This window comes from Sinocyclocheilus anshuiensis, unplaced genomic scaffold (assembly GCF_001515605.1).
Source record: "Sinocyclocheilus anshuiensis isolate Anshui unplaced genomic scaffold, SAMN03320099.WGS_v1.1 scaffold947, whole genome shotgun sequence".
NCBI classification, from domain to species: Eukaryota; Metazoa; Chordata; class Actinopteri; order Cypriniformes; family Cyprinidae; genus Sinocyclocheilus; species Sinocyclocheilus anshuiensis.
This window is the reverse complement of record NW_015547686.1, coordinates 656,438-681,065: the sequence shown is the minus strand read 5'-3', so window position 1 is coordinate 681,065 and position 24,628 is coordinate 656,438. Positions and strand designations below refer to the sequence as shown.

The 24,628-nt window shown below is 37.1% G+C and overlaps 2 protein-coding genes across 5 annotated transcripts in view; one reads left to right on the top strand and one right to left on the bottom strand.

Moving 5' to 3' along the window:
• Positions 1-5,806: 5,806 nt before the first annotated feature.
• On the bottom strand, positions 5,807-18,945 carry LOC107703306 (tyrosine-protein phosphatase non-receptor type 5-like). Of its 2 annotated transcripts, XM_016505897.1 has the most exons (15): positions 18,816-18,945; positions 16,665-16,779; positions 16,507-16,572; positions 13,472-13,669; positions 12,275-12,385; positions 12,089-12,166; positions 11,644-11,882; positions 10,557-10,743; positions 10,380-10,464; positions 10,191-10,270; positions 9,598-9,735; positions 9,027-9,137; positions 7,082-7,242; positions 6,881-6,994; positions 5,807-6,656 (listed from the first exon to the last, which is right to left on the bottom strand). In XM_016505897.1, the coding sequence occupies exons 4-15, from the start codon at positions 13,637-13,639 to the stop codon at positions 6,563-6,565; spliced, it is 1,566 nt and encodes a 521-aa protein (XP_016361383.1). In that variant the 5' UTR covers positions 13,640-13,669; positions 16,507-16,572; positions 16,665-16,779; positions 18,816-18,945; the 3' UTR covers positions 5,807-6,562. The 2 variants fall into 2 exon arrangements, with proteins under 2 accessions (XP_016361383.1, XP_016361384.1); XM_016505898.1 differs by lacking the exon at positions 5,807-6,656 and having other exon boundaries at positions 6,881-6,939.
• A 3,847-nt stretch (positions 18,946-22,792) lies between these two features.
• Positions 22,793-24,628, top strand: part of LOC107703305 (receptor-type tyrosine-protein phosphatase eta-like) — a 26,955-nt gene continuing 25,119 nt past the window's right edge. For all 3 annotated transcript variants that reach the window (XM_016505896.1, XM_016505895.1, XM_016505894.1), the window contains exon 1: positions 22,793-23,023. In XM_016505896.1, coding sequence (XP_016361382.1) covers positions 22,955-23,023 — 69 coding nt within the window. In that variant the 5' untranslated portion in view covers positions 22,793-22,954. The remainder of the gene's footprint in view (positions 23,024-24,628) is intronic.

Genomic DNA, 24,628 nt, shown 5'->3' with positions numbered 1-24,628 from the left:
CAAATGGCTGCAATATAACAAAGAGTGAAAAATTGAAGGGGGTCTGAATACTTTCCGTACCCACTGTATATATATAGATATATATATATATATTTATTTATTTAGTCATTTACTAGACGCTTTTATCCAAAGCGACTTACAAATGAGGACAACAGAAGCAACCAATTGTATTAAAACAACTAAAAACAGATCCAAAACTAAAAGCTAAACCTTTATAAATACTACTTTTAAAATAAAAAAAATATATAAAGTAATTAAATAAAAATGGCAAATGCATACAACAAAATTCCAAAACTTAACATTTAGATATGGAAACACATAGTAAGAGTTGGTCATAAAAACTTAAACAGAACTGAAGCAAGGTGAAGAAAAGAGGACGAATCAAAAGCGATACTTATGTCCCTTGCTGGTGTCCCTGCCCGGTGGAGTCGCACGGTAGAGTCGATGGCATAGTTGCCAAGTCCGCGTATTATACGCGACTCTGGGCTTCTTTTTTTTTGTAAAGTTGTGTGAAAAAATCCCAGGTCGCGGGTTGCGGTTTTTTTGGGCTTATTTAAAAAAATATGGTTCCTTGTTAGGGAAATCTGACAAGCAACTTTGTTTCGTTATTTATGTTCGCCGTATTCTCCAACGCATTGAATGACACTCTGTGTGCTCGCAGTTAACTATGGAAGCATATAGGTAGCGAAATTCAAATTAAAATGCAATATGCAAAATGGCAATGCAATATTCAAAATGGCTTGATATGTGTAACATGTTCAAGCAGAAATGGTAGCATAATGATCATTTAAATGCTATTTGTCCTAAATGCATTTAGACTAACAGTTAGAACACTTAGGATTGCATTTTCATCATGATGCCGTGGGATATTTGTAGCAAAATTCAATTTGAAAATGCATTCCGAGCTGACCACGCCCACCCTCCGTCAATCATTGCATAATTTAATCAAAACATAATTTATTTACTTTTCCAACAAAGGCAGGGTTTCTGCGGGGCATTGAAAATCATTAAAATTCATTAAATGACCTTTAATAACAGCCATTCAGGACTTCCGTTCAAAAACTCGGGAAGTCTTAATTAATTTCAATCAATTTTTATACGCGATACAGAACGAGACCAAACGCGATATCAGCACGTCTCCACACAGTTAACAAAACAAGCGTTTCCTAGCGAGGACAACTGCACTACACACTAATGAGACAAGTAAATACACTTACGAGCTGCTTTTAACTTCCGCTGATAAAGACTGCTTCTCTCAAAGATTATTTATTTACACTGTTTTCTGCTGGCGCTTGAACACACTTTCCTTATTTTTTCCTCAACAAATGGCCAAGCAAGCGCAGACACTGACAAGATACGCGATACAGAACGAGACCAAACGTGATTTCGTTGTTTAGTTTTCGCAAACATTTCGTTGCAATATTTAGGTATCGATGCTATTAAAAACAATTTACATTTACAAAGTATGTATGAGCACAAGTATGTATAGCGATATATATAACAGATATGTAGCAAAGTGAAAATAATCCTCTGTGAAACTCACTTTAATCATGGGGGATTAGCTATTTGAAAAATACTACATTTGGGAGTGAAAATACTTCCCCCTCAGATTCCCCAAGATTATTATTTTGTGTTAGGTAGTTATACAGCTTGCCCTGCCCAAAATGTATTTTATGCTCTCATTCACAGCACTACATAACTACTCCAAAAAGATGTTCACCAGTATCAGAAGGCTTAGAATTGTGATTGCACTGATGTGCTGTGATTTTGCATGTTTTATTTATAACCTGATGTGAACAAAATATCTTGTTTTAATTTGAGTAGAAAGAGATTCAATTATTCTTCAGACAGCCTGGGTGTCTGACAGGGAAACCATGACACTGGAAGCTATGAAAAAGCAAAATACAAGGTAGCTGCATGCAAAAGACTTCACATTTATATAGAATTCCTATAAACAAAATATTTTTTTGCTTGCTTTTTTGCCTTTTTTTAAAAGGCAAAAAATGGTGTGCTGCACTTGTAGTCAAGTTTTACAGCAGGCTTATATTTACAGAAGCTATCCCAAGCATAGTCAGCCCAATCACATCTCACTTTCCTTTCTTTCAGGTCAATGTACAGCTCAGTATTAAATATTATATTGGTTTGAAATGATCACTGGGCAAAACCAGGTTAAACTAGACTTTAATAGATGGCACCTTGTCTCCATGTCAATCAAAGTCCAATCACCACATGGTCCTGATTAACAGAAATGTGTTTTTATTTAAAAATTAAAGCTTATACCAATAATACAAGCCATGATATTGTAAACTTAGTCATGTTACATTCTATTTGGATTCAACAGCAGAGGAACAATATGAAAGCAATGAGGCAAACTGAATTTGAAAACAAAACATTTCCTCTTTTTTGAGATTGAGGGCCGGTGCCAAACATTTCAACCAAAATCACAGTATAATAAATAAGCATAAAATATTAAAACACAGATCAACGCATGGTTTCTTGAAAATAAAGTCTAGAAAATATTTTGAGTGAAATGAAGAAGCAAAAGGTCAAATACTCAGGTGGCACTGAAATATATGAGCAATTAAGACAGCCAAGGTACAAGCCTCTGCATTCACATTCATAAAATAAGTATTTCATCTTTGTGCTTGTTTTAGCTTTGTACAGTAGTGCATAAAGACATAGCTACTATGCTGGTAGTGAGTCGTTCATGATGATTAAATTAGTATCCATTTAAACATAAAACAGCACACTCTCTTTTAAATATATTAAAATCACTGATACGTGAATATAATCCAAGCTAGTTTGGCTCAGGATCTAATTTGTGTGTATAATATAATGATATACTTTGCTGGTGCCTGTGTGTCTGTTACTCTTCTCTGGCAACACAGAGGGGCCCGCCAGATGGAGTGTTCTGTAGGAAGTGGGGTCCGACTGAGAGTGAGTGGGCAGTGAGCTGGGGGAGGGGTATGACTTCTCTAAACTGCTATATTGGCTTGAACTATAACATTAAATCAAATGATTCTAACATGAAGTCGTTTGGTGCATGCATCAAAATATTAAATTGGTACACCCAATGAAAACAGGATTTATTTGTATGATCACTGGTGATTAAGGCTACAAACAGCCTGCTTTACTCTCAGTCTTTTTAGAATAGAATTTCCTCACGGTGGTTAAACTCCCTGACCTAAAACAGTATAGTTCTGAAAATGACAAGTTTGATGACTTTGGAAATGTTCAGCAAAGTTGTCCTGGCAGAAAACGTATAAAACCAGTCAACGGCCATCAGGGTGACAAACAGCATGTAACAGACACACAGAGATTCTAGTTTTGCATACATTTAGGCGCTGTCCACAGCATTTGTGCCATTATAGTGATTACCTCAGAAAATACTTTTCTAGGTAGAAAAACTTCTGGTTATTAATTGCTGATGAGAGTGGAGTTGCTCCACGCTTACACGTAACGTGTGAAAGTGAATGCTTTTACAGGCTGCACCAATCACTGAAAGATTGTCAGTAAGCGATTCTCTCAAAACTATGATTTTTGTGTTTTTTAAAAGAAAAACACAGTGATAAGTCTAAAATATTTTCTGTGATAATTGACATAAATGCTGTAAATAGAGCTTGTATTTACATTCCTCTAAAAGAGTAAATTGATCACTGTAGATAAAAACCTGTTTTCTCACTCACTTGTACCTCACAAGATCAGTTTACATCAGTTTCCTAGTTTTAAGGGACAAGAACTGTGCCCACATATGATGCCTAAAACTGTTAGAATAAATCCAAGATTTCAGGTGGGAAAAAAGTTTAGCTGTTTGGCTGGAAGCAAGGCACAGATGTTCAACAGAGAAACTAGTTCCACAAAATGATAGAGATGGATAATAATTTACTGTACCATTTAAAAGTTTGGGGTTTGTAAGAGTTGTTTAAAGAAATTAATACTTTTATTCAGCAAGGATGCATTAAATAAATCAAAAGTGACAGTACAGACTTTCACAGTGTTACAAAAGATTTCTATTTTAAATAAATGATGTTCTTTTGAACTGTCTATTCATCAAAGAATCCTGAAAAAATGTATCACGATTTCCACATAAATATCAAGCAATGCAACGTATTTCAACATTGCTAATAATAATAAATGTTACTTTAGCACCAAATCAGCATATTAGAGTGATTTCTGAAGGATTGTGTGACACTGAAGACTGCAGTAATGGCTTCTGAATATTCAGCTTTGTCATCAAAGGAATAAATTACATTTTCCTTTTTACTGTATTTTTGATCAAATAAATGCAGCCTTGTTGAACATAAGAGACTTCTTTCAAAAACAAAAAAAATCTTACCAACCCCAAACTTTTGATCGTTAGTGTGTATACTGTATAATAATAATAATAAACTATAAAACTTAATTTAAATCTAGATTTTGATTTTAAATCTACACAAATTTTTTTTCTTTTGCAAATCATAAAGTACTTGCAATTTACTGTAATGAATTATTCTGCAATTATGTAATGAAGATTCAGTGTTGATTCAGTGTCAGCAAACAATGGCACAAAACACTAGACTAACATGCAATGTAAGAAAAGATAAACTGTTCAAAGAAAGGCTGGGTAAGCGAGAGAACAGGTTTTACCGTGGGAATTCAGATTTTTCACTTTAAAAATATATAAATGCTGGTTTCTTACATGAACACAATTCCACATGTTGGTGTTAAAACTTCAGTTTTCAAAGTGTGTAAATATAGAATTAGGATTGTTCAGGTTTTGTGGTATGGACCAATCACTACAGTCTTTGGCAGTGTAATAACAGCACAAAAACAGACAAAACTCTTTCAATAAATAGGACTAATATGTCAGTTCATTAAAACAAATAAAATTCACTTAGTACCAACTAAAACACGAAAGCAGTTCTGCATTAATAAAAAGACTATAACAGCAGCGATTAAAGCATGTGAATGAAAGTCATTCTCATTTCTGGCAAACTATCATGAGGCCTTGAACTAACAACACTTACAAAAAAAAAGTACAATCTCTTGTGCAACAAGGAGGTGTTTTCAAGCTTCTGTAAACTTCCTAATTTCAGCTCAGAGATGCCTGGAAGGAAACATCAATTTGAAGACATATGACTAGCTCGAGAACAACTGGAGCCAATTAGGGTGGTAGCAGTACTGTCTAAAGAAATTCAAAGAAGAATTTGCATTGGTACTTCCAGCTGGATCACATGGGACCGTCGATTGAAGATGCTTATTCCAACAGCAGACACTCTGCTGTATCAGAAGCTTTTGCACATAATCACACACAGATGTCAAACATTTCCTTGCTCATAATTAAAAAGAAGTTCAAAAAGTACTTGCTCATGCAAACTGCAAGTCTCAGCAAAGCTGTACGAGCTGCCGACTCGGGCAAATACTGATTATACATCTTAACTAATCAGATACGCAGACCCACATATAAACAATGCTAAATGTAACCAGAGTAAAACAAGCTCATAAAATAAGTAGAAATGAGCAAAAAAACTTCACAACTACATATGTCCCATTGTCATTATATCAACTATTGATACAAGCTGTGATTTACAAATTTAACATTAGTTGGATACAGTGTTTCGGCATTTTGATACATAAAACCTTGAGGTGCAGCATCAATGCTTTTTAGAGTCCAACTAAAATGTTTCACACGATATAGCGTCCGACAACACACAAACCGAGAAGGCAAAGGTATGCTGTACGGAGATCAGTCTTACCAAACGAGACAATGACAGGCTGTAACACCACACTGCCTTTAGCTCTGCCCAACAACATTTACACACAACCAGACCCCAGTACGAACAGAAAGACACATATTAAGGCCATTTTGTATTAAATGTGGTAGGCTAACCTCTTCTAGAGACCGACCACACATCCGGAGTTAAAGTCTGATAATCATCGAACACATAGTAAACATTATCTCTCTCTCTCCTGTTTCTGCGACACTATCTCTCTCACACACACACACACAACACACACACACACACACACTTTGCAACAAATCTCATCTTAACACTGAGTTATAAATCCTGTAAAAATGTCTTAGCAGTAAAAGGAAAATTGCTGTATTTGTAGGCTCAGAAATTGAAGAGGTCCCTAAACCTAATGGTAAATTTACATCATAAATGGAGGCCTTGGTGTCTGCTTGTTATTGTGTTCATACCACTGCATATGAAGTATGCACGCATTCAAACATTGTCATGTTTGAGCACTGATGGTCTGCTGATCGTTATTATGTGGGCAGTACTTGTGTATGATAGAACTTACCGCTTTATGTCTGTTGTGTTACTGTTATGGTAAAGAATAAAGAAAAAGTATATTTAATAACTGACTGGTGTATCGATGTGGGATTTAGGTATTGGAGATTTGACTCAGCTAAAACCTAATATTGGGTCTGCTCCTAAAACGACATTCAACCTAAACTTCTGTTGTGTTTGAAGACATGAGACTTTAGGTACTGAGGGTCAGTCCCAGCCCCATGTGTTGGGATGAAGGTCAACTGCTCTGTGAGGAGTGATGGGAAGGTTGTGCGCTCATGGAGGCTTTACTCTTCTGAGGTCTTCCGAAGCAGTCTTTCATATAGGCTGAGTACATGATGAACAAACTGATACTGCTCCGCTGTCTGGATCATGCCGCCTCTAAAAGCACAACAACATGAGGCCAACTGTTATTGTGCTTAATAGCATCTAGCAGTCCAACTTCGCACTTAACAATAGCATAATGGTCTTGCAAGGATTTTTCTCCATGACTTCAGTTTGGCCCGGATCCCACTGAGGCCAAACAGCTAACATTTAGTCTGCTGCTGTCTCAGTACTCAAACTGACTCTTGTGTTTAAAAGAATGTACAGTATATATATTTTACCTGTCCAAGCGTAGCTGGCTAGTGGTCTTCAGGATGTCAACCACCCCTTCATTACTTAGCTGCTGGCACAAGATGGAGGTAGCAATGAAACAGCCAGTGCGTCCAATCCCTGCACTAAGAGTAGAGAAATCGCTGTTTAAATATATTAGCTTTATCTTTTTACTATGTCACTTTAACAGCTTTTTGTGAAAAGTGTGTTACCTGCAGTGGACAATGACAGGTCCACTGTTGGGCGGAGCCTGTTTCCTCACTTCTTCCACTTCCTTAACCAACTCCAAAAGAGGCGGGGCCTTGTCTGGAGTTTTCTGATCTGGCCAGGATGTGTACCAGTACTGTTTGAGAGTGCGCTCCTCACCCTCACTCTACACACACAAACATTCACCAACATGTAAATGCACGTTTGCAGTTAATCAAAGCTGTGTTCACACTCCATAAATTTGACCACAATTTGGCCATATGAGACAAATTTTGCAAAGCCCACAAGATTCCTCTGATCCTAGGCCAAAATCTGTAACTTTTGATCACTAGTTTGGCATTTTTGCTAACAGCGAATTGATGACTACTGCAATCTGATCAAATTCTGCATTGTGGCTTCTCCTATGACAACCGTCAAATCAAGAACCATTAGGAAGACAGAAAATACACCACTTGCTCCACACACATCACCATCACCATCACCAAACATGTCATGGATTGATGATGTAAAACCTATGCCTATGCCCATTTTTAATGAGATTAAATGGCTTATACCTGGGATCGTGCTAATACAGTCTGACAAGCAACAATTGTAAAGGACTCGTATAGTGTGCACCCTGCTTAACACACATTTATACACAGGAGTGTTTCTAGCCTTCCATCAGTACTGGGGTACTGTTCAAATGAATTAAACTGAATCATGAACAATTTCAGACTATATTGTAAACCCATTTGACTGATTAGATCAATAATGATTAATTCACAAATGGCTAGTTCTGATTCTATACAACCGACAGAAAGGACACACGACATGATTGCTGAAATATTTTTAGGGAAAATGATTATCAGGTTGGTATAAGGTAATCTCCACCATCAGTAATATTTTACTCCGGCTCGTGCCCCAGTGAAAAGGGTCTAGCCACATACACTGTATGCACATACACAGACCAAATGATGCTCATACTAACATATATACACATTGTTTGATATATCTCAATATATCTTACACAGATTTTGTGATTAACTACATTTTATGTGAAATACTGCATTGCTAAGAATATTTGTTGCCATGGCAGCCATGCCTCCAGAGGAGACAGTAGAAAACATACTTAGAAGCAAAAAAATATTGCGCTCAACCTAGACTTCTCTCTTTCTGTCCCTCTCATCTTTCTTCTCTTTCACACAAACTTTTAGGAGGTTAGACTCTTCCATATACATTAGTCTGTCTTTATTAGTTATACTGTATTGTAATCTCTACATGAAAGAAACTTGAAAAAGAAATTAGATTTGACAAGTAGAAATTACTTTTAAAAAGTGATGGCTTTTAAACACAGCAGTTATTCTGCATTCTCAGATTTCACCTTTTTTGGTCTCTGAATTCTACTCTACGCAAAATATGATACAGTCTGTCAGTCTTGTCTTTCATGGGCTGTAAACAAATTCAATGTTGCTGCAATGTTGTAATGCAATATTAACCTGTAGGTTGCACTGTCATCAAACTGCTCTGGTACCCTCAGGGCATGGTCACATGACGCATGACATATGCCACATTTTGTTTCAATAGACCAAGATATAGCCTCTGGCGCAGCTTTGAAATGTGTCGAAATTCTATTCTTTTACTTGGTAGCATTTTGCCAAATTTAATACTAATAATTAAAAAATACAATAAATGCCATGATGCTTGGTAACCAATTAAATATATATTTAAAAAGTAACAAACTTTTTGGTAAAAATTTTACTGTTAAAATTAAATGAATTAATACATTAAGATTCCTTTAGTCATTAGTTTGCATATAAAACAGAAAAAAAGCAAATCAGTTATTTTTATTAAAACCTTTCAACATAATCATCCTAGACATAATCACATGATGCATCAAACTCAAACCTGTTCCTCACAGTAAAAACAGCTCTTCTCTATGTGTGAACACACACACTTTAACACAAAACAAACCTTCACAGTGAAAATCCTTAGACTGTAGTCATCTGCCTGGATGACCTGTTTGACAGTGATCTCGACACCTTCACAGATGACTCTGTCCTCTGGCCAGTATTCTGTGCATTTCTGTGGGACACACACACAAATATGTTTTTTTTCTCCTCGATTCATATGTTTTATTCAGTCCAGCAAAGTCCATTTTAAACCATTCAGACAAATTTGATTCACGATCCCTGATAACTCACTAGAATTCACCTAAATATTGCAAGGCATGTAAAGAGTCAAAATCACCTCAATCACATGTCTTTATTTAATTTTTGACTTCCGCAAAATACCTAAAGTTACAAATGAACATTTGGGAATATAATAAGTGATTTGATGTTCAGCCTGAGTTAGTGCTCAGTATCGAATAGTGACAGCACTAGGGGTTGGACAAGAACTATTTAGTGTTAATTCAAGTTTGCATAACCCTGATAATTAAAGAGAGAATACATCATAATAATTAAAACATCTCAAAGCTGTTTAATTGCTTAGCATAAAAGACTGATTCATCCCAATCATGTGATATGTGTGGATATAGCCAGACCTCGTTTTTTTCTTCAATGTTGGTGATCATGACAATAATGGGACAGCGCTCCTGCCAAACCATCTTCCAGAAATCCCCCACTGTGTTTACAGTTGGACCCTGTGTAGCGATGTATGCCCTTTCTTTCCTTCCATAGCCCTAAAGGAAAAAAGCCAATTTGAATGAAAGAAGAACCATATATGGCTGATTAGAGAGCCTTAACCTTTCAGCCTACTGCACTTCCATGTGATCAGAATAGTGCATTCACTTGCAAAATCACATAAAATGGTCTAGTCTCCCAAAACGAATAGTTTGTAAAAAGTTATGACATAAAAAAAGCTTTACTCAGCTAAAAATGTAAACAAAAAAAAGTTAGGGTTCATACATTTATTACCTTAAATTAAAGGACAAATGACAGAATGTTACAGAAATATTGCAAGAATGAAACAATATTTAGACAATGCTAAATGATTAACAACTAAAGATTTGGTTGTTTCATCACAAACTAATTTGTTCAGTTTATTAAAAATTCAGTTTATTAAAAACACATAACAGCTTAAATACTTTATCAACAAGCAAAATAAGATTATCATTTGATGCTAACACACACTCACCTTCAAATAATTAGCGTTGATGTAGGTGCTGAGAAAATCACCTTCCTCTTTTGCTTGTAAGCAAACTCTGCTGTGTGTGTCTGCAATTGAAAGGTTAGATCTTACAAACACAAAGATATGGCAGTATCATCAGTAACAAACTTCATTAGCCATTCCCACATTTTACTATATACAGAGTATTATACACACTTGGTAGTATGGTTTTGTAGCGATTCTTCCTCACCACGCCAGGAAAATTATATTCTTTTGGGTCCACGAAGTTCATGGGTGTTTCCTGTTTCCACCAGATGCACAAGATGAGAAGTGGCATCTTGTTACAATAATTGTTTTATAGTGTACATTGATGTTACTGTGAGTGGCACTCACATAGAACTCGGCCTGCAGTGCAGCGTCATCCAGTGCACGCTTGTGCAGCTGCTCGGGGGTGAGCAGGTTGGATGCGTTCTGCAGGTATTCCTGTGCGCTCTGCTCTCTAGGGGACAGCAGCGCTCCATAGGGCTCTGTAGTACCAGGGGTGCACATGTCCAACGTCAGCGACACGTTAGAACCTCTCCTGAAAATCACAGAGTTTGTGTGATGTCCCCAATGTAAAACTATGTGATTTCAGATGCATTTTTCAAGGGCTAAAGCCTTTTCAAGTTCTTTATTAAAACTTGTAAAATTAGTGAGAACAGGTCACATGTACTTTGACTACTTTTCTTTTTAATAGTAGTTTTGTCATGACAACTCTTGGAGGGATTGGCATGGTAATGTACATGACAATGTTAATGTATCTGGTCTTGGCGGAAAAGTACCGAGACTTTCTACTGCCAATACATCCACAACATGCTGCTGTGAGCATGTAAGAATATTGCTGCTGCAAATATAACATACATGAAATAACCTCAAATATAGCATACATGAATCACCTCGTAGCAGATCTATACAGGTGGAGCTGGGGAAGGTGGAGGGTTTCTGAAGCAAGCTGCAAATGCTACGGCAAGCACTAGTCATATATTTGAATGTTGAGCAGCGAACTCATTGGCTACCGATACAGGAGAGAACCAATCAGCTGTGCCATGTGATAATGATGTCATTAGGTCAGATTGAGTTAGACCTATCGGACTGCGCCATCTAGAGTTTCATGCCAGAACTCTGTATTTTTACGCACTTTAGAATATGACATTCTGAATAAATGAAAAGGCAATTCATCTGTAGTTAAAATATTTATTTAAAGTTGCTTTAAATTAAATATTTAACAATTGCTTTTTAATGTTTAATTATGACACAAGTGGTTAGCCTTTCCATCATCACCACTAGCTATATATGATTCTTTCCTCATTAAAATATTCAGCACACTGTTACATTAAACACTGAACTGAACTCTCAAAGCAATCATAGAATATTCTAAAAGCAAACAACAACAAATTATTTATAAGATGTAATACACATCAAATGCAAAGCATTTTCTTACCTTTCCTGCAAACCTACAGGTTTGACAGTGAGAGTGGCAGGGTCAGCTTCGGTCTTCATGTCCATAAAGCAGTCAAACACGGGTGTCTCCGGAACAGCATCCAGCTCGTAGAAATCCTCCTGTTTAGCATCTGTCCATTCTGAATATGTAAAAGAGGGCTGCCTGCTCATGGACTGACGACGGTCGTCAGGAAAGCAAGATGGGTTGCCAGGCACCAGGGTTTTAATGCAGAACATCGTCTGATGTGACAGCAAGTGGGGGGGGGAAGGAAAGTTCAAGCTTTACACAAAGGAATGAATGCATGCTCGTTTCAAATAAGCTGCGGCAACACTTTGTACTGAGCACATGCTGTCATGCAGTTTGACGGAAATCAAGTTATTGTATAAACAGGCTAAACTAAAGCTCTGAGTAACAAAAGGCGAACACATAAAAAAAACATACTCACTCCAGTACCAAGGATGACTACACCTAAGAAGAGTGTGGCTATGAGGGGCAACAAGCTTTCCACCCTCCATATCTCCATCTGCAGACGATCAACAACATATGATAGTGAATCCCTTAAATTCTCTTTCACATCAGTGTTTTTCATTCTGTTCTGACAGAGAAGATATTTCAGCTCTAGTGCCATCACCTGTTGATCATAGGCATCACTGGTGGAGAGAAGGTACTGAAGGAGATCCAAAACTTTATGTGCTGCTGGAAAAGCCCTGTATCCATTCAGCATGTAAAGGACCCACAAACCCTGAACACATCAACAATACACACTTACTATCACACACAAACCCTTCAAAAGACAACAGTGACTTACATATCAACAACTAGGAATGGCAAAGAAAGATATGAGACATTGGATATGAATCACTAAATGTGTTTTGGTATTTTGCCACAAGTTTAATTTCAAATTAATAAATGATTATTGTTTCGCAAATATACAACGTTCAAAAGTTTGGGATGGGCAAGATTTTTTTTTTATTATTGTTTTTGAGTTTTGTTAAGTGTCTTATGTTCAACAAGGTTGATTTTAAAATGTAATTGATTCAAATGATGGCGAAGATGAATTTTCAACAGCCATTACTCCAGTCTACAGTGTCACATGATCCTTCAGAAATCATTCCAATATGCAGATTTGCTGTTAAGAAACAAATATTTTTGTGGAAACCATGATACATTTTTTCAGGATTCTTTGATGATTAGCAAGTTCAAAAGAACAGCATTTATTTGAAATAGAAACCTTATGTCACATTAAATAACTTTATTGTCACTTGATCAAGTTTATGCATCCTTGCTGAATAAAAGTATTCATTTCTTTAAAAAAAGAAAAAGTACTGACCCCAAACTTTTGAATGGTAGTTTATGTGTATACATAAGTCTTGCACAGCTGTTTGCTGGTTTGTCAGACAGGAAGGCATGCGGTGCAGTTATTGACTATAGGGTCAATCACAGCAGACCCCGGAACAGCCTGTTTTTCTATACTTGTATGCACAAACACATTCAAACATAAAGACATATAAGCACACACCATAACAACTGTTTTATTGTCCATTTACATGACAAAAACCTTCATTATAAATTTAAAACATTCCTGGTTAAAAAAAAAAAAACTAAAATAATTTAGCTACACAACAAAATTATCAACTGCTTAATTTCAGCTAAAAGCCAAATTTGCCACTTTTAGACAAAACCAGAACATAGGCATAACTGAAACACTCTCACACATACAGCCATAAAAATCTGTAAATAGTTAATGGTGTGCACATCTGCATAAAGAGTGATATGTATGTGTTAAGGAGTTATTTGCTAACTATTTGAGAAATGTGCATAAACTCACTGTGAGTTGAGACAGTGTGTACAGCAGGAGGAAAGCACCAACTGTGACACTTGCTTTCAATATTCTTTCCCATAGAGCAATCCCAACCCCTGGCAGGGGGTCGTCGGTAAGTGGGGTGGCACCCTCCTGCTCTTTGGGAGCGTCCTCTCCAACAGGGGCTTCTGCCATACTGTCTTAAAACGTCCTGTCTTTAAACAGCTGAAACAGACACAGAGAAAACCATGTACCATCTACTAGAGGCAGAAGATAATAAAATGCGTGTAAAAATATACAGCAAAAACAAAATGAACAGCTAATTTAGAGCAAACAGCAGCAAGTAGCAATGGCAGCAATGCAGCTGAATGTAATCACAGAGTAGTACACTACAGCTTCTTCAGTACAGTCTCATAATTCATGGCATTGCTGTGGGAGGAATGACACATTTAGAGGTGGACTATGCAAATGAGACAGTGCTGCGGACATAACGCTAACACGGGGTGTTATGCCATATACAGTGTGAACTGTGCTGTAGCAGTCTTATCACAAGATCCATAATGGTTAGCATTAAGAAAAGATTTGAGGTTTGAGCAGCAGTGAGTAATGATGTTCTAATTGCATTACATTCACCATCTAGTTTTGCATGATTACTGTTAGTCTACTGTTTTATTTTTTATTCATTAAATGAGAACCATTGACCATATGGAATCATTTTCTTTTATCAGGTTTCAACGCATGTTAAGGCACGAGCTGAAGTCAGCTTTTTTTAAACCAAAATATTCCCACATCATTTGAGAGTTACTGATCAAATTTTTATCACATTCTTTCTTTTTTTTTCACAGCAGAAATACTTATGACACAATGTGTTTAATATTTAAACACTTCACTGTGCACTGACAGTGACTATCACTTTTCAAAAATTAGAGGTTTACAATATCACTGCTTTGTCAAAGTTAAAGCTGAATTTCAACATAATTTCAACTGTGATTCAACCATTAATAAACCAGTCAATATAATTTTGATAAATCCATGATTTATAAATCCATGCAACAATGAAAATGGAACCTAGTAATCAATTCATTCCAGTAGTCAACTGCTTTGCTGGAATATTGTATAGCTACTACATTAAATTAAAAAAGCACCTACAATGCTTTACTTTGATAAATAATATTTAAATACAAGTTAATTTAGGGAAATAAATAGATGATCACATTTTCAGTTTTGTCAAATGTTAAAGTTCTAGAGATAGCCATGTTCTGATTTTGATGTACGTAAATCTTTGTCCCAAAGTGACCATTTTAATTTAGAAAAGGGTTAAAGGGTACGTTTTAAATATACATTTTGAAATGTACTAATATCTTGATATAGGTACCATGGTAATAATTCATATATATATATATATATATATATAAGCAAAAAGTCAGACAGAGAAGGCTGTGTCACCTTTAGTGCAGAGTCAACATTCAGTGCTGGATTGGATCACTCTGATCAATACTCCAGCTCCACACACACACACACACACACACACACACACACTGAGGCTGCATTTACAAGAAAAACAGTCACTTCAGCAACAAACGCACCCATCCCCCTTTCTTTCACTCCTTTCTCTCTCTCTGACCCTCAACTCATCACTTCTCTTCTCTGCATTTCTCACTTCCTCTCTTCTTTTCCCTATTCCTTTCTGCTTTCATCTTTCTTTAATGTTTACCCCTCTCTCTTCATACCTCTGACCCTCATCTGCGAATGGTCTTCTTCCATCCATTTCACATTTATCCATCTTTACCTCCCGCTTCTTTTACTTTTCTTCTCTGATGAATATTATTAATTTATTTATTCCTGTACTCTATTAATGCTGCAGCTGGATGCTCTTGAATTGTCAGAATGAGCTATAAAGAGAAGAGATCGCTCTGTTGAAGGATACAAGCACACACACACACACACACACACACAGACACACACACACATACAAGTACACACCCTTCACAGATTGTCTTTCATCAAACCTAAGCATAATCATCTCATGCCACTTGCTCAATAAGCATTCAATCCCAGACACAAACTGTATAACAGGGAGAGATGAAGAAAGAACAGCCTTTGCAGGCAGGTATCTGAATGAAACCAAAAATGAAATAGGCCATAAACAAAATATTTAGGAAGGGAAACTATGTTTTTTGTTCTTAAATTATTTGACAACATTGGTGTCCTCTACTCTCCACAAAGAATTCAATAATATCTCAGTAAAAGTGTTTTTAATCGTGATGATACGCCTGACTGTTTTCATTTATCCTCACATTGGTGTCTTCATTTTTATAGACTAAAAACATCAGAATTTAAAATTACAACCTGTGTTCATTTGTCAATGATAACTACACTACCATTCACAGTTTGGGGTCCATAAGATTTACCTAAACTTTTGAATGACAGTGTATATATACAAATAATTTGAACTTTAGGTTACACTTTATTTTAAGGTGTACTTTTTACAGTGTAATTATACATTTAAGTACTAAGTATTAACTACATGTACTTACTATATGGTTAGGGTTTGGCTTAGGGTTACTTGCATGTAATTATGTATAATTAATTGTTATTATAAGTACATGTAACATGTGTAACAAGGACACCTTAAAATAAAGTGTTACTGAACTTTATTAATGAACTGAATTAAACTCTGCTTAAATTATGTTAAGACTAATAAAAAATGTGCTGGTCTTTTCATTTTCAAAAATGTAAAACATCAGATTTTAAAATTACAACCTCACTTCCTTTCTTACTGAACTACATTAACAATAATTAACTTATTACTGAAATGAATATATCTTTATTACTATTATTTATAGTTGATTTATTATATTTGAATTTATTATAAACTTATCTTAATTATTAAAACTTAATTTTTGCTAAGACAAACTAAAACACTTTTGTGCTAGTGTTGTGTGTATACAAAAAGACTCACAAATGCATGGATTTCATAAACCACACCACAATCCAAAGTATTCTCTTTGTGAGAAAGAAAGAGCAGACATACTTCATAAAGAAACAATAAAAGGACTTACTGTATAAAAAAGCAAAGTTAGGCTCACATGACAGTGACAAACGCCTCTCTCAGGACCTAAAACAAACTAGGAGTAGTGAGAAGAAAAATGAGGAAAACAGAAACTATTTGCATTGCATTAGAATGTCAATTTATAGACCAGTAGATGATCATTCTTACTCATGCAGCTCTGTACGGAGCGGTACAGATGGTGATACAAGCAGAGGACACTGCGTGCCAAGTCAACCAACAGGAGTCACTGAGCAGTATCGAATAAATAGCCCTCCATGTGTGTCTATCACAGAAAAATGACAGGTGGTCAAAATATAGCAGGAGATATGATGAATCCAAGCAAGACATCCAGGAATTAAATGCAGTATAAACAACAGGCTAGACAAAAGACCAAAAAACAAGGAAGAACTTAAGGTCTGTGGAGAACGTATCTAAAACGCGAACACACATTCAGTCCTCTCCTCTACGATCAGTAAACAATAGCTGCAGAGGTCTGGTCTGGTGATGACGTGATCTACATTGGCATGGGGGTAACCATGGAAACAAATACACTCAGCAGCAAACGGTTTATATGAACCACACTCAACACCCCCCTCCACACACACACACACACAGATATACACACTCTAACACCCACACACACACACACACAGACACGCAAAGGGATAATGCAGCAGACACAATCTATAGTGGAATAAAAAGGAGAAACACAGTTCCCATCTGGCTCCTGCAACATTTATAGGCATTTCCGGCCTTTTGTGTTTGAAACAAATATGAAATACATTTATTTTTTCACAGAGTTTCCACTGTGACGCAAATTCATTGTACTGAGCTCTTTTAATCTATAGCTAGCCAACCCAAAACTATACATACAAACACACATTAACAGCATAAACTAAATATTCCACGGCCTCCGCAGTGCAAAATGAGGCAGACTCTACGTCCTACACACTATACTGAACTATAGTCTGAGATTAAAACGAAGTTAATATGTCAGCAACGCTTTTAACAACAACAATGGATGGCAATAACAGTTGGCAGTTCAACATGGCCTTATTTTTATTTTGGACACATTAGAAGTCTGTATCAATAAAGGAAACATTTTTTTCCTCAGCAATGAATTAGCTAATGGAAATACCGATTTTTCTTTGTTAAGAGTTTTGATTAAAGAGAACAAGCATGAGAGAGTACAAGAGACAGAGATTGAGAGAGAGAGAGAGAGAGCGAGAGAGAGAGGTTGCCTGCTTAATAGCAACCCTACACTATAAGGCCAGTGTTTCATTGTGCTTGCTTGTATGAGAGGATTACGCTTTATGCTGGATGAGTTAAATCAGTGTGCTTTTATTCTGCAGACTGAGCCCAATATTCCGCTCCACCTTTGATTTCCATGAATGAGAGCATGGTTTCCAAAGAACCCACCTCTCCGTCTCGTTCTCCACCTCTGAAATGCATAGCTGATGTGATTATCTGGTTGTATACATTTCAGAAAAAGAAACGACAAACACAGGGCCACAGATGGGAGAGAAAGAACGAGAGAGAGAGAGAGAGCGAGAGAGACCGAAATCATGGCCAGAGGATTATTTGGACCAGTCTCCCTCCCCATGTAATATAGTCTCATTGGCTTAATACATTGACTAAAAGCAAACATCCCTTTCTAAAAATAATTCCTGCACTAACAGTCATTATATTGACCCAAAGTCTGAATTATTCAAACGAAAGCTCAAAAAAAAAAGAAGCTGAAAATATAATAGTCTGACTGCATAGAGCCCCCACACACATAGTCAAGCAAACAGTTAGACGAACACACACACACAGAATGGCAGCCTATCTGGAGAATATCAGGCACATAGCAGAATGAGATAGTCTACACTTGTTGAATGCCATTTAAGGATCACAAATACATCCCCTCTGTCTCCCAAAACCCCATCCAATGGGTTCTGTAAAATGATCCTCCTTAGCTATAAACATACTGAAAAAGTACATCTGTTTTTTTTTTGTCCCCATAAACATAAAGACCATTTATTTCGATGTACCACCAGTCATTGTGTTCACCAACCAAAGACCACCAAATGTTTACTTGTGATAGCTTGAATGACACATCCCAACGTTGAGGTAGTTTTAAAGAACGAAACAGCCAGTATAAATATGTGTACAGCAGGCACCATACTGAAAGACCTCGCATTGACTCGCTTCGCCTCTTCATTGAGAACAATACTTCAGCATCCCCAAAAAACATGACGCGCGCTTCCACAGCATCAAATGGACACTGAATAGTAATAAAACCGCACCGTATACGGCGAAATACGGATGCGCTCTTACCTCTCAGATGGGTGAAAGCGGTGGAAATGAGCGCGGAGATTCGCGCAGCATCATTAATATTCACATCACAGCGCTCTCGGAGACGCGCGCGGAGGAAGAGCAGGCAGCGGGAGACGCTGCAGTCGCTGCAGAGCCGAGCAGCGGCCCTCCATGAGAGCCCGCCTCTCTGTCCTGACAATGACAATGAGGAGGGTCTGAGTGCGTGCGTGAGCGTGCTCGTGTCTTAATATGCTCTGTCTCTCTCTTCCGAGTATATTTATGTTTCGTGAGATCCCTTTTGTGTGGTTTTCAATAGGTGTTGACGTGTGAGGTATTGTCTTTCGCGAGGCGGATGGTGCGATGCTTCGCTTCAGGTGGCAGCTAGAGGTGTAACCTAGGCAACGTATCTCAGGGTAGAATGGGGTGGAGGGATGCGCTTTAGTGCCCTCTTCTCTATCCAGTCCCCTCAGCACTCACAGCAACTGCGTCTTTTCCTAAAGCAAATGAAAGCGCATGAAAACGTACTGGATGTTTTGCACAAGAGGGCCTGTCACATTTTGTGAATCTGACGTCATGCGATGTTTTCATTCAGGTTCCAATTCTTTCTTTCTTTCAATTCCTTATTTCTTATGTTTCTCAATGTTTTAAAAACCCACAGACTATATATTCTACAAGTAACTGCTTCCATCTAGTGGTGCTTTACTATAGTCTGCATTGATGACCACGTCAGCAGCGCCACCCGTGGTTGTCATACGCAAACGCAGCATGAGTTTTAGAGGCCTTGAGTAACAATTTTAGAACCTCTTTGATTATGAGACTCTAAAGTCCTATTATTAGCATCTATATGAAGAGTTCAGATGCAAAAGCCTCTATGTGCCCTCTGAAATTTTCATCTAAAATGAGCATTTTTATCAAGCTCCTATATTTATGTTCAGTCATTTCACTTTAATGGCATAGAGACCTATACCGAAAGACCTATACATTGCCATTAAAGTAAAATGACTGAACCTAATCATTGGAGCTTGATAAAAATGCTAATTTTAGAGGCTTTTGCATCTGAACTCTTCATTTGTATTTATATCAATATGTGCATACTGTATATAGAAACAATTTCTGTTGCTTGGCTGTCGTTGTAGTGATGGAAGCTGTTATGGCTGCTGCTGTGAGAAAAAAGACAGATAGGCTGGTTGTGGCTGTATGGCTTCTGTTTCTGTGGGAGGGGTGGCATTGATACTGTCCTGACAGAACCTAACTTTAGGCCAACCTTAAATTTACACACATGCATCCTATGTTCAAGCTTAAGTTTGACTTCAAACACCTTAAGAAAGCAAGAATCCTCTGTTTCCAATAACTGGTTCACAGTTTCCCCTAAATGCATCTAAAAATTTCCCATATAATACCTAAATGTATCTCCAAACAAACACTGTTATGTATTTTTTGCTGATGCTTGAACATCCCTCCCTAACCTTGTCCCACACTATGAGTCCTCAAATTTTGCAGTGTGCTATTGCTTATATAGATTTATACCTGAAAACTTCATAGATGTACATTGAATTAATGAATATCATAACAGACTAGTTTCAGCACTACAGACTTCTTTTGGCACTACAAATTGTCACCCATATTTTGCAAAGGAAGTTAGAGTTTACAAAAGTGTTTAGTGCTGTGATCAGTGCGGTAAAAAAAAAAAAGCTTCTATTGTGAGCGGGGAGATAAGAGTTTCACTGTTTCATCCACCAGAGATCTGTATGTATGACCACTTCCTGTTTAGTCATTGCGTTTACCATACTCTTTCTTGCTTTCTGTTACCCAGGAGACTGCATAGTTCACTGAACAGGACTGAGACCCCCATAAAAAAAGAAAAACTGTTGCAACACAGAGAACAGTGAAACACAAAGCAGAGAAAAGTGCGCCCACAAGCATTTACAATGAAACACTGTTATGGAGCTGATGTAGCAAATCATCAAGATTGCTGCTGAACTGTTCAGCTGAAACAAAAAGAAACTTACAGTTGTGGAAAAAAAAGTTGAACTCTTGATTATCTGGATTTCTGCACAAATAGCTCCTAATGCGATCTGAAGCTTGGAAGGGTCTTTGGATTGATGTTACAAAGCTTTCTTTTTGAAATGCCTCAACAAATCATGGTTGATGACACTGCCACTAATAACCCTGCGTAGGCTATTCAAAGACCTAATGACTGTAAATACTACTATAGTATGTCCTTGAAATAGCTGTATTGTAAGACTGAATGACACCTCAAAATTACTGGAATTGTATGGAAATGTAATCTTTCAATCTAGTGCTTAGAAGCCGTAAATGCAACAGTCCTAATTGACAAACAGGAAGGCAGATCTGCTGGGCTAAGTATTATGATACTAGTTCAATGAACTCTGCACCAAAACTACTGTTAAAATTTACAACACTGCTAATCAGTAGACAATCCTTACAAACACATAATGAAGTAATGTGTTTTTTTTTTTGATAACGAATATTTAAAGAACTAGTTAATAGTGAGATGGTTTGCAAGATTTGAATTTTTTAGCAAGCCTTGAAATATGTGTTGTGTGACACACTGTGTAGGTGTAGCACTGTTGTGGGAGGGTGCTACTGCTGCTCCTCTTGATTTCTTCAACAGAGCAGTTGCTCACAAAATTGCCACTAACAAAAAAACAGTTAGTATTATGATATTGTAGGCCTAATGTTGTGGAATTGTGATTAGTATCTAGTGTCTGGCTTAGGCTTCACTATCACTTAAATATCACACAGTACACACAGGCCTACTTTTTGACCAATGATGTTGATTCTTTAAACCTACTGATTATTGTGATAGTATCACATTTCAAAAGACATCCATGCACAGTTGCGGTCCATGAAGGATTTTATTTTATTTATTTATTTATTTTTGAGGAAGTTAATATGTAATTTAATACTGATGGAAACAACAAAGGTTTTATTACTTGATAATAATTCTCAGCGACACATATAAATGCTCTCTGATATCTTAAAATATTTTTGATAATTAATGACCTGTTAACATTATAATCATTTATACATGAATAGGGAGCCACGTTCTACTTTCATAAGTATTTGCAGCTATTTCCACCCTATAAGCCTTCACTATGGCAACTTGTCATTCACTTGTTTTAAGATCATTGTGTGGCTACGATTTAAAATTTCTCTTGACCTGTTGTCTTAACCACAGTTTATATTGCGCTCTAACAGCTAGTATAACATTCGTATTTACATAATAACTGTAGCTCAAACAGTAATGTGGTGCTAGCAATTTTAAAGTCTTGGCTTCGGTTCTCAGGGCATGAACTGATGGTCGCCGTGATTTTGCCAAGTAAGACGTGTTCCTGGATCAACATCTTTTGTTGATCCTGGATCAACATAACTGTCCAAAAATATAGACTAAACCCAATCTCTACCCCTTAACCTAACCCTACCCATAATTTATTCCTAAAATCAGTGTGAAATGATAGCTGATTAACAAGGGTGTAGAAGCACCTAACCCTGATCATAAGCCTAAAACAGATGCAATTTCCTAAAAGTTATCTCTCAATTCTGATTGGTTAATTGGAATGTTGTTCCAGGATCAACAAGGATGTTGATCCAGGAACATGTTGTACTTGGTGAAATCACGGTCACCATGAACTGATATACCTGCAATTGCTTTGGATAAAAGCATCTTCCAAATGCATGAATGTAAATTAAAACTTGACTGGGCTAAAGGGTTATGAAAAGGTTTAAATTAATTTGAATTCTGCACATCCGTAGTGAATTGATTAAAGCAAAAGTTAACTACTCCATCTTCGTTGTTACGTCCCATTTGTATGCATTTTTGAGAAGGTTTAACCTCCCTTGCCTGCTCTGACGCCTGCAACAGGATTTTATAAAGGGTGAACGTCCGCTGGTGCTGTTTGAAAAGTTGATGTCTGGGGGCGGGGCTATTCGTTTCGTCCTGCTCACGTCACTCAGTGAAGAGAAAGAGTCGAGAGGAGAAAAGTTCAGGAGCACCTGAAGCAGGAATGAGCAGCATCGTACCTCAGCGGCGTTTTGATCTTGCACGATAGAAACAGCTTTTCTAGAGAACAAAGACATTGAGAAATTAACCAAATTATGAAATGACATAAACCTTTTGGTTTGTTATTTTTGCCACTATGGGTCAACATTATTTACTTCAGGCCAGTGTCTTCCGTGCGACTGTATTGTTTGCTGTGCTCGTCTCGGTAAGTTTTTCTTATTTATTTATTTGTGTGTGTGTGTGTGTGTGTGTGTGTTTTCTCGTCTTGTTAAGCGTTGAGTGTTGATGTTTAGATCCGCGTTCGTCTCGTCTCCTTTTTTAAAACTGCTACTTTAAAGTAGCTACTAGTTTCGTGTCTCTGTTATAATTAACAATGCTTGCCTAAATGGCATCCTGTGTGACTGAACCTCATCAGTTTCTGAAGTTCTCCTAAAAGTTTGAACTAATGTTTAAAGTTGTTTTGGAACTTCGATATACGTTTTGTTCTACTTTGAAATATAATGAAACGACCTGACGTATGTGCGTTTTTTGTGGGATAACAACAACAACAACAAACAAAACTATTATCTTCAGTTTATTTGAGGGAAGTGTAATTCATAGAAAGTTGTCAATAACTTCTATTCCTACTTACAAACTCTTCCCCAAAACTCTTGACCGCAGGCACAGCTGCACACTGGTGCACAATAGTTAGTAAGCTGATATTTCCATATAGCTATCGGTTTAATGAATATGACTGTAAATATGACTAAGATGTCTGGCATCAGCGGTTTTAAATGATTAATGGTGAATTTAAGTATGTGCGAAGATTTTCCATTGTGTTCTGTTAAACCAGAAGTGCAACCGTTATCTATGCAAATTTCGTAGGTTCATCTCATCTCAGTCAGTTTGCGTTGGTGTGACAGACTGGCAAGCTGACAGCAGGACTTTTTGGGATAGGTTTTGTCCTGACCATGCTTTATTGATTAAAAATGTTCTCTTATGTTCAATAACCTCACCCAGATACAGGATTCTGACCCCATTTCTCCTTGTGTAGATGTGCCTTTTACAAATGGAGTTCACTTCTGTTGTTGCAAAATAATTTTGTTTGCCTGCTGCCTTTGTTTAAGTTATACCAATAACCTTATTAGCTGCTGGTGTACTGGGTGGAGACGTCATGGACAGTTTTATCCAAACCTAGATAAGGCCTGTGATTTTAAGGAATGACCCGCACTGATTCACGAGAAACCAAATGATGATTCCACTGCCTGATATAGAGGAAATCTCTGTTCTCTCCTCTTGCGCAAATGTGCGTGCCAAATGCCGTTAATCCTTGATGTGTAGTAATTAACACCACCAGGAAAGTACAGTGTTTTGCATGAATGTCTCATGAAAATAGTGCCCGGCCCATTTAGGAAGAATAAACTGCTGTGGGCAGTAGAGGAGAAAAGGGGAAACTGTGACATAGAGCTGCGGTCTAGATCCCCACCATTCCCTCTCTCATTTCTAATCACTGCAGCCATCTATAGCGATAACCGTTATTATGGGTGGTGTTGCTATTTTGAAGAAGAATATTCGCAGCAGGAGTCTTTTTTTTTTTGTCATGTGCTAGGCCATTTTGGCTGTACGGATGGATAGCTTGATGTGCATATTGTACATATCCTTAGTTATATACATGGGTTAAAAATGAATAAATAAAACTATACTTAGGAGGAATATTCTATTATTGTTAATTATTTGGTGTTTTAGTGAAGTTTATGAAATTTCTGTTCAAGCGTCAAACATTTATACCCAGAATATTGAGCTGAACATAACATTGCTCATGATGTGAGTG